Consider the following 9956-nt stretch of genomic DNA (forward strand, 5'->3'; position numbering starts at 1 on the left):
GCCTCTGTGGCCATGTGGCTGTCTCCTCTGTCTCCGTCTAACAAAGACACTTGTCCCTGGGTTTAGGGCTCACCTTGGTAATCCAGGATGATCTCGTCTTCAGACTCTTAGTTACGTCTGAAAAGGCCCTTTTGCCAAACAAGGTCCTGGTCACAGGTTCCGGAGACTAGGCTTCAGCCCGCCCAAAGTGGTCCCGCCAGTGCCTCCTGTGACCCGCAGGTAACCCTGTGGGCTGTAGGACGGCCCGGGGCTCTCAGCAGCGGTGGGGGCCCAGGCCCTCCGTGGGTTAACCCTGGCTCAGGGTCAGAGAGAGTAGGCGGGCCCGGGGCAGGCATTAGGGGGGTGCTGGCCGCAGAGAATTAAACATAGTAAGAAAAGCATCAGGACCCCAGAGCCAGCGATGTCGTGGGGAAAACTTCAGGGGGCGAAGGAAACCATCGTGGCCGGAATCGCTATGTTACGGACGGGACGCAAGCTTCGAACTCGCATTTGTGTTCTTTACCCTTTAACAAACCCTGTGGGTTCAGAGAAGCCCCAGTGATGACCCACCTGTCGCGGCCAAGGGAGCTCGCTGCAGGGAAGTCTGACCGTCCTCGCTCGTGGTCCCTTCTGGCGACCACATGGGCACTGTGTATCCCCATGGGGACACAGGGACTGCTAAAAACCGAGACCGGGGATTGTGGAGAGGACGACACAGCCCTGGGGTCACCCCGTTTCTGCCATTCTCTGACCACCTGGAGTGCGTGTTCGTGCACGGGATTTGAACATCTGTACAATCCCAGCGGCGTCTTTTCTCTCTTAAGTGTTCAAGTGTTTGTTTCATTTCATTTTATTTTAATTTTTTAAATGTTTTTTTTTTTTTTGAGACAGAGAGAGACAGAACATGAACACGGGAGGGTCAGAGAGAGGGGGAGACACAGAACCCGAAGCAGGCTCCAGTCCCCGAACGGTCAGCACAGAGCCCGACGCGGGGCTCGAACTCACGGACGTGAGATCATGAACTGAGCTGTAGTCGGATGCTCAACTGACTGAGCCCCCCAGGCGCCCCCCCTCGTGTTTCTTTTAAAATTTTTTTAATGTATTTTATTTATTTTTGAGACCGAGAGAGACAGAGCATGAACGGGGGAGGGGCAGAGAGAGAGGGAGACACAGAATCGGAAGCAGGATCCAGGCTCTGAGACGTCAGCCCAGAGCCCGACACGGGGCTCGAACTCACGGACGTGAGATCGTGACCCGAGCCGAAGTCGGACGCTCAACCGACTGAGCCCCCCAGGCGCCCCCTCGTGTTTCTTTTAAAGCGAAAGAGCAAATCAGGACATCAAGGGACCGTCAGCGGCGACTGGTACGTGATCGGCCCTGGAAACAATGTTGCCTCACGGAGCGGGGTGCCACTCAGGGGTCCTGTCTGCCAGGGCGCATCCCGCACTGGTCTCTCCTCCACCGGCTGGGCCAGCCGGTCCGGGAGCTCGGGCAGGGCTGCCCCGTGGACCCCCCCCCCCCCCCAGTCCCCGACATAGCCCACTCAGTGGCAGAGGTGCAGGGACAACCTCGGGCAGCCCTGACGGGCACAGAGGGGCCTTGGGTGTAGGTGCCAGTGTCAGGAAGCCAGAGTGTGGGGAGAGGTGTTGCTGAGGAAGGCTAGCACCCAGGGGAGAGGCAGGGGCCCTCTGGGTGCAGGCATCACCAGGTGCCTAGCGTCCCTTCCTTTCCCGTCCTACCACCAGGGGGCGCCCAGGCCCCACACCACCCTCCAGCGCTGTGCCCCGTTTAACACGGGCGGAAGGGGGGCCCAGGGGGGCCCCAGCTTCAGTACTTGCCGCGGGGACGGGGACGGGGCCAGGTCTGGGACCCAGAGGCAGGGGAAGGAGTCCGAGGGATGCGGTTCCCATGCTCAGAGCTGCGAGGGGCTGAAAGGATACTCGCAGATGGGGAAACTGAGGCCCAGGGAGGGGCAGAGTCCGGCCACAGGTCACCTGCAAGGTCAGGCACTGAGCCTGAGACCCACAGTTGAGCGTCCTGTGTCCTAAAGGAAAACACAACCACGGACGGTACAGAAGACCAGACTGTCCCATCCAGGGAGAGAAGGTAAAGGGTGGCCCTTCCAGAGTGCCCCGAGAAGGTTTGTTGGGTGACACCCTCCAGGTACCTCCAATTCACACTTGGCCTAGGTCTGCCCTCCTGGCCCCGGAAGACTGATGAGTAGAACATATCCAGGAGAACACAGGAGGACAGGGACCGGGGCCCTGGGTGGCATGAGATGGCAGTGTGGCCCTCAGGGGGCGTGGGGAGGGGGCACTGGACCAGGAGGAGGAGGAGGGCTGGGGTGCACGTGGGAGTGTGTGCACACACCGTGACAGCGTGACCGTGGGTCTGACTCCCAGCACATCCTGGAATTTCTGCAGCCGCGTATGTGTCACTGGGGTGTCCTCGTCGTAAAAGTGCTCGCAAAGATTAAATAGGGAGAAACAGGGATGGAGGGCAGTGTTGTCCGAAAGAAACCCAGCCAGGGGCATCTGGCCAGCTCAGTCGGGGGAGGATGTGATTCTAGGTCTCCGGGTTGTGGGTTCGGGCCCCACATCAGGCGTAGACATTATTTTAAAAATAAAATCAAAAGGAAGGAAAGAAGGAAGGAAGGGACAAAGGGATGAAGGGAGGAAGGAGGAGAAAAGGAAAAAAAGGAAAGGAAAGAAAGAAAGACCCAGCCAGACTTGCTGAGGCGCTCAAGATTATCTCCGAACTTCCTGGTGGCCGGGACAAAAGGGGAAATGGGTACCTTCCAGTACCTGGGTAGGCGTGTCTTCTAGGGAGCATGTCTGTTGGAGACAGTGTCTCTGAACACATGAGGCGTACGTGTGTCAGTGAGAAGAGAGAGCACAGAGTGCCAGGGAGTTAAACAGCAGTGAACGTCCTGGTAACCAGGGCAAGAGGGGAAACTGCTCTATTCCAAGGTCTTGTTGGGCAGCCTTCCTTTGGGCCATGCCCGTTTGTGACAGTGTCTCTACGAAAGAGAGCATGGGGCAAAGCAAATAAAAGCAGACACAAAGTTTCTAAGTATAAATCATCTATGAGCTTCCTGGCAGCCAGAGTGAGAGAGGAAATAAGAGCATCTCTTCAGTGTGTCCTCCCTCACCAGTGCCTCCTGCTCATGACAGTGGATCTGACTGTGTTCAGGGACAGCTCAGCATGTGGAGTAGGCGGGAAGCCACTGGAAGCCGGGGCAAGACGGGAAATATGCTGAGTTTGAGCCCGGTCAGGCACGCCTCTGTTGCTGTAGGTGGCGGGGGCCCGGTCCCGCGGCTCAGGCGGGGCAGTGTCGGGCAGCCAGGCGCACGCGGCTGTCCTCGGCAGGGCTCCACGCTCGGGCGTAGCCAGCGTGGGGCAGCAGCAGCCGGTCCCGAGTGCCGTCAGGGCTGATGAGGCGCTGGACGGCCAGCAGGTACTCGCGATGGAGGTCCAGCCGCGGGCAGGGGCAGCGACCCAGGGCCCACACGTACTCCAGGGCCCGCAGCGGCGAGCGGTTCTTATAGATGAGCTGCACGCGAACCTCATAGCGCGTCTCCTGGGCCTGTTGGAGGCGGCTCAGCACTCGGGCCCTGAACACTGTGGGCAGGACTTTGCTGAGGCCGACTGGACACTCCACCCCGGGCACCCCCCCTCAGGTGCGCCCCGTTGCCAGAGAAAGGAACCGGGGCCAGATGGAGCACTGGGGGTCCCTGGGGACTGTGGAGAGGGGCCTGGGATCAAGGAGGGGTCCAAGTTCAGATGAGGGCAAAGGGTCAGATCAAGGAGTCCCACTAGGGGCAGAAGGAGTCAAGTCGGAGTCAGGTCAAGGAGTCAAGGGTAAGGTCAGATCGCCGGCAGGGGTCAGCACGACAGGGCTGAAGTTCAGGTCAACCAGGAGTCAGGTAACGGTTGGGGTCAGGAGTCTCTCACCGAAGTCGCCGCCGCAATAATGGAGCAGCCGGTGCGCGCGACCTCGAGTGTCTGGGCACGGGGAGCAGGGGTCTGTGGGGGGCGCACGGTGAGGGGCACGGACCTCAGCTCCCTGCTAGCTCCCACCGGGCCGTCCCCACCTCACCTGGGGCGGGGGGCGGGGTCCTCGGGGAAACGGCGGCTGGGGCCGCGGGGGCTTCAGCGGGCTGTGGTTCCACCTCCCGAGGCTGCGGCTGCCGCAGGGACCAGCCCAGGGCCTGCGCCTGCGCCTGGAAGGGGCCGTAGCGCTCCCGAGGGAGCCAGAACTCGAACTCGATGCCGGGGTTGGGCTCCTGCAGGAGGACCTGGAGGGGTGTCACGCCGAGGGAGCCGCACTCGGACCCGATGGCCCAGCTTCCCCCCTCCGGCCCCCGTCCCCCCGCCCCCATCCAGTAGCCAACCGCCCCCTCCATCTCCCAGCTGCCCCCGCAGAGCCTGGGCCGCACCTGCAGGAGCAGGTCTTGGGAGGTGGGCCCAGCCGCGCGCAGCGTCTCCTCTGGCCCCGCAGCGCGGGTGTAGACCACACGGGTGCCCGCCGCCTCGTAGGTCCCGGGTGGGCTGACCGCCCAGTTCCCGTTGAGCACGTAGCGCCCGTCGACCCCTATCAGCGCTGCAAGGGAAAGGTCAGCCCGGGCTCCGGGAACCGGGCCGTTCCGCCTCCCGCACCCCTTCCCCCCCAGCCGCAGCCGCAGCCTCCCCGGCTGTATCCGAGGCGGCCAGCAAGACGCCTCCCCCTTCGGGCCCTGCGATACCCAGGTGGTTGCGGCTCCGGTGGGCCACGCGGATGTGTCTGGCGCCCTCGGGGATCAAGGTCACGTTCCAGTACCCAGCGAAGGCACCTGGGCGGAAGGAAAGGAGGGCGTTGGGCGCGAGTGGGAGGGTATTTGAGGGATGAGTTGAGGATTAAATGAGATACTGCGGTAAGCAGGTTAGCCAGGGTCCTGGCACCTCCACAACGCTCGGTAAACTTTTGGAGGTAAGATTATTCTCGCTTAAGTGCAGCTGGGAAAGGGTTAAAACCCCATCTGTTCCGGGAAGGGCGGGGCCATCTGACAGTAACCAGTCAGAATGAAGAGAGGGAGGGGGCTGGGCCACGGACTGCCCAATCAGCTCGGGATTTCGCTTCCGGGCCCGAGGCTCGTTAAAGGGCCCGCTCTGGGCAAGCGGGTACGACGGGGAGGGCGGTCACCGGAGTCACGGAACACGCGCTGCACGAAAAGGCACGACTCGTTGGCGCCGCCGCAGCGGCCGCAGTGATCTTCGCGGGCGTCCGAGCCCAGCAAACCGTCACAGCCGGCGCTCTACAGGGGCGGGGAGGACGAGCGCGGCTTCGCGGACAGCCCCTGGCCTGGGACAGCCCTAGGAGGCGGGGCCGGGGGGGGGGGCCTAAGGGGAAAGGGGCGGAGTGGAGCCTGGCATGGGCGGGACACGGGGCGGGGTGGGTGCGGTGCTGGGGGCGGGGCTTGGAGAAGGGGGCGGGACCCGGGAGAGAAAGGAGTGGGGTCCGTGGCCAGGGCCTGGATGTGAGGTGGACGGGGGGCGGGGCCCGGCGAGGCCTTACGAGGCAGCGGCCGGCCACGCAGAGCCCCTGGGCCCCGGGGCTGCAGGGGGTGCCGTCCAGGACGCGGCCGAAGGTGTGGTAGAAGGCGTGCCCCTCGGCCAGGCAGTGAAGGTCGCACTGGTTGGGCGCTGGGGACAGAAGGAATTGTTGGGCCAGTCCAGGACGTCTGTCGGGGCTTCTGGCCTCCTCCCCCTCAGGCATGTGCGGCCCAGGGACTCAGCCAAAGCCACACTTGGAGGCTTTGGTTAGAGCCAGGATTGGAACTTAGGTGGCGTCTGCCTTCAGCTCCTAGACCCTCCCAGGCAAGTACCCGGGCAAGTACCCGGGGCCGACGCATGCATGCATTCCTGTCAAGCCCTAACATTAGGGAGCCCATTGTTCATACTTTCGTCCTGCAAACGTTCACAGAGCACCTACTACTTTCCCGACACCGACACCGTTCCAGGCTCTGGGGTATGGCAGTGGGCAGAAGTCACTCAGCACACGGGCCCTGCACCCCGCATGTGCCCAATAAAAAGTGCCCAGTGCTGAAGCACCTGGGTGGCTCAGTCAGTTACGTGTCTGACTCCGGCTCAGGTCATGATCTCACAGTTTGCGAGTTCGGGCCCCGCACTGGGCTCTCTGCGGTGGGCACAGAGCTGGCTTTGAATCCTCGGTCCCCCCCTCTCTCTGCCCCTTCCTCTCTCTCTCTCTCTCAAAAATAAATAAACATTGGGAGAAAAAGAATTTTAAAAAAGGAGTATTCAGTACTGACTGAATGCAGAGCAGCTGGGTGTGTCACTGGCCCTCCCCCGGACTCAGTTTCCCGGCTGCCTGGCAGTGGGGCACAGTGGACAGTCTGGTCACAGGCTCAAGCTCACAGCCGCAGGGATCCGTGCTCCTCCTGGCTCCCACTTCTCTGAGCCTGGCTGGCAGACCCTGCCTGGCACAGAGCCCAAGCTGGCCTTGGAGGGCCTCTGGCGGGGGGAGGGTGGGGGGGGATCATGGCAAATTTCCTCTAATTCTTAGGGGGGGAAAAAACACACAAAAAACCAAAACACCCACGAGGCTGACCGATGGAATCTTCTCCATTGTCAGCTTTTCTTATCTGTATCTGCTTCCACTATGGTGTCTAAAGCTGTCTGTTTCCCTTAAATGCGGAGGCACACTGCCCCGGGCACACAGTTACATAACTTGCTATTTTCAGCTAAACGCGGCGACAATTCCTGCCACCGGGATAAGTTTGAGAACTGTTGGCCTCTGGATACGGCTCCACGCAAATCCTCAGGCTGTGTTCAACCCCGTGCAGAACGAACCCTGCCTCCCTGTGCTGCTTCATACCTCACACCTGCTTTCCCCTCCACTTCAACTCCTATGCATCCTTCAAAGCCCCAGTGCTGATGTTCTCTTGCAATCCTCCGGTCGTCTTTCTTTCTCAGCAGCCCCTTCGCCCTGCCTCCTGTGGACCAACAGGAGGCAAGGCTACTCACCACCGTAGAAGGGCACCCACTGGTAAGTCTTCTGGGTGCCTAGGACGGGGTGGCCATTGTAGAGGGCACACTGGAGGTCTCGGAATGGAATGGCCCCTGGGGGACAGTCCTGAGGACAAAGATGGGTAGGTCCGAGGCTGGGAGAGCCCCAGGGGAGCCCAGAGAGCCTGGCAGGGCGGCAGGTGTATTTGGGGGGCACGAGTGGGGAAGCAGGAAGTCTTCAAGGCGCACCTGAGGGCCCCGGAGGCGGACAGAACTTACCGGCAAATGGCAGTGGCGGTACTCATGGGTGTCTCCCCAGCATGTGTCTAACCCGGGAAGCCTACAAGGAACAAGAGGGCCAGAGTGTGGTCGGGACCCCCAGTAGCCCTCTTTCCAGAGCTGGCCTGCCCACCCTTGGGCCCGGCCGCCCCCACCCACATTCCAGCTGGATCAGTGGGATTAGAAGGCACAGCATGTGTGGGCAGGCAGAGGGTGCGGCCAGCAGTGGGGCGGGCTGGCGGGAGAGGAGGGGCAGGCACCCCCCTCCCACCCCACCCTGCTAAGCCCCAGCTTTCTGCGCTCACCAGATGCAGCGGCGGCTGCGCACAGAGACACCCCGCCCACAAGAGCTGGAACAGCGACTCCAGGAACCCCAGGGGGTCCACTCACCTGGACCCTACTTGGGGAGAGAGAGGCACCATCGGCCTGGAGACAAGCCAGTGGCCCCCACACCGCCGGCCAGGTCCCCAAGCCCACTGGCTCCCTGGACTCGTGTCCCCCCTTACCTGGGCACTGCCCCCTAAACCACAGTTCAGGAGGGTCCACAGCAGAAGCAGGTTCTGGAGGGGGCGGGGTGTGGGGGAGCAGAGACGGCGCGGCAGTGGGGGCGCCAGCAGGCCGGGGTCGGAACCCCAGCTCTGTGCCCACTGGCTGTGTGATTTGGGGCAGTCATTTAACCTCTCTGGGCCTCTGTTCTTGTCTCTGAAAAGTGGGGTAATAACAGGGCCCCTGTTACAGGAAAGTCTGAGGGGTCCGTCAGACCAGATAAGAAAAGCAGGCTGCACAGAGCCTGGTGAGGGGGAGGGAGAGCTCAAAGAATTATCTGCTTTTATTGCTATTGTTTGCCGTCTGATTACATGCACACAGCAAGTGCTTAATCTGTGTCTGATTACGGAAGGAATCATTCCAGGACAGTGCACGGGAATCTCCAGTGTCGGGACCCCATCACCACTCTCCCCACCGTCAACGCGTCTACCTTTCTGTGTGGCCAAGGGCCAGCCACTCCACATCCCCAGGCCTCAGTTTCCCCATCTGTACAATGGGGATCAGCTGGTCTCAGTCCAGCGCTGAATGAGGGACTGCGGAGAAGGTGCGGCTGGCGGGGCTGGCTCGGGGGCTGAGTCCCGGGCAGAAGCCCCCTGGCTGCACCTGGGCCTCCAGGGCCACCTCGGCTCCCAGACCTGTGGTGGCAGGGAGCCCCTGGATTGGGGGTCACAAGGCGGGTTGACCTGGCCCCAGTCCAGCCGGTGCCCCGTGACCTCATGTGCAGAGGGTGTGGGCTCCACCAAGGGCAGCCTGCAGAGGAAAAGGAGCCACTGACGAGGGTAGTGCAGGAAAGAGGGAGGCCTCTGGGGGTGAGTGGACTGGGGGGGTAGACTTGTCTCCCAGGGCCTCAGTTTCCCCATCTGTCAGAGAAAGGGTGAAGTCCCTTGCCATCCACACCCTCCTCGTGACCATGGCATTGCCAGAGAAAGGCGGAGGGAAGCGGCCACCCCGTGAGTCCTTTCTCAGGCCAGGGCCAGGGTGCCCAAAGGACTGAAAGAGCCAGCTGGAGTTCTCCAGCCCTGAGTTTCAGGGCCCTGGTCCTGTACCAGTGGACTCTGGACCCTCTCCAGCCTCAGTTTCCCTGGTTCTCAGGCGCTGACATTCGGACCTGGGGCATCAGGCGCTGGGACGCATGGTGGCCCCGGGTGCTGAGAACCTTGGGGACCACTGGGCAGGGCCCTTCTCTGCCCAGAGCTGTGTAGCCGGCTCTATCTGTGCCCCTCTGAACCCCGAGTCCGGGCTGGCCTTGGAGAGCTGAGATGGGGGGGTGGCCTTTCCACACGCAGCCCCCTCGCACCACACACACCCAGCGCTAGCCCCTGGGGTGGGAGTCCAAACCCGGTGCTAGAAGCGCCATTTTTCCCAGAGAACCCTCCCCGAGGAGCATGACACATCCCGTTTTGGCCGCGCCCCAGCCTGCAGGTGTGATCCCCGAGCAAGCCGTACCTCTAGGCCTCAGTTTCCCCAGGAGGGGGCGGGGATGAGCTCTCTCCCACCCTGGGATCGCTGCCAGGCCAGCCCCTCACCGGCCCGGGCCCGGGGACGGGGAGGAGACGCCGGCCGGGATTGTGGGGGGATAGGAAGAGGGACTTACCGGCTACGGAGAGCCCAGGCGGCACGTCCCGGCTCCCCGGGCGGCCGCAGGACAGGCGGAAGCGGCGGGGCCCGCGGGGAGGGGCGGGGGGAGCCAGGAGCAGCCCCTCCCACCCGGCCTCCCAGGGCGCGCCCAGGCCGGGGTCCGGCGGAGGGGCAGCCCCGTGCGCCCTCGCGCGGCGGTTGCGCGCCTCGGCGCGGATCTACGGCAGGGGACTGCCCCGCGCGGGCGCCGGCGCCTCAGACCACGGCCTGGTGTTCCAGAGTCCGTATCCCGGTGACCTTGGAAAGCCCCGGGGCGGGGGAGACGTGAGGGAACCGACCGCCTCTACCCCCCCCCACCCCCCCCCCCCCACCCCGGGGCTGCTATTCCGGGCGTCGCGCTCAGGGCTCGGGAATGTGCGAGAACCGAGGTGGCCCTGCCGTGGTTCCGGGAGTCCGGGACGCTGTCCCGTTTCCACCGACGCCTAGATCGCGTCCCCGCGAGGGTCCCCATTCCCGGTCAGTACCTCCCTCCCCTGGTCCTTCCCCCGAAGCCTCCCTCAACGTTACCC

At 62.9% G+C, this 9956-nt stretch overlaps 1 protein-coding gene across 1 annotated transcript; it reads right to left on the reverse strand.

Moving 5' to 3' along the window:
* Nucleotides 1-2656: 2656 nt before the first annotated feature.
* On the reverse strand, nucleotides 2657-9482 carry ADAMTSL5 (ADAMTS like 5). The gene is made up of 13 exons (XM_042977248.1): nucleotides 9404-9482; nucleotides 8240-8559; nucleotides 7770-7965; nucleotides 7569-7660; nucleotides 7264-7324; nucleotides 7003-7111; nucleotides 5534-5661; nucleotides 5162-5273; nucleotides 4725-4811; nucleotides 4419-4582; nucleotides 4079-4277; nucleotides 3934-4005; nucleotides 2657-3600 (listed from the first exon to the last, which is right to left on the reverse strand). The coding sequence occupies exons 2-13, from the start codon at nucleotides 8293-8295 to the stop codon at nucleotides 3299-3301; spliced, it is 1578 nt and encodes a 525-aa protein (XP_042833182.1). The 5' UTR covers nucleotides 8296-8559; nucleotides 9404-9482; the 3' UTR covers nucleotides 2657-3298.
* Nucleotides 9483-9956: the final 474 nt, after the last annotated feature.

This window comes from Panthera tigris, chromosome A2, assembly GCF_018350195.1.
Source record: "Panthera tigris isolate Pti1 chromosome A2, P.tigris_Pti1_mat1.1, whole genome shotgun sequence".
NCBI classification, from domain to species: Eukaryota; Metazoa; Chordata; class Mammalia; order Carnivora; family Felidae; genus Panthera; species Panthera tigris.

Excerpts from the sequence above, each read along its gene's own strand:
- ADAMTSL5 (XM_042977248.1), bottom strand. The coding sequence starts at position 8,295 with ATGGGGAAACTGAGGCCTGGGGATGTGGAGTGGCTGGCCCTTGGCCAC. Across the intron at positions 5,662-7,002 it reads GTGGGTGCCCTTCTACGGTG|CGCCCAACCAGTGCGACCTT; the intron begins GTGAGTAGCCTT and ends TTCTGTCCCCAG. Across the intron at positions 4,812-5,161 it reads GCGCGTGTTCCGTGACTCCG|GTGCCTTCGCTGGGTACTGG; the intron begins GTGACCGCCCTC and ends CCTTCCGCCCAG.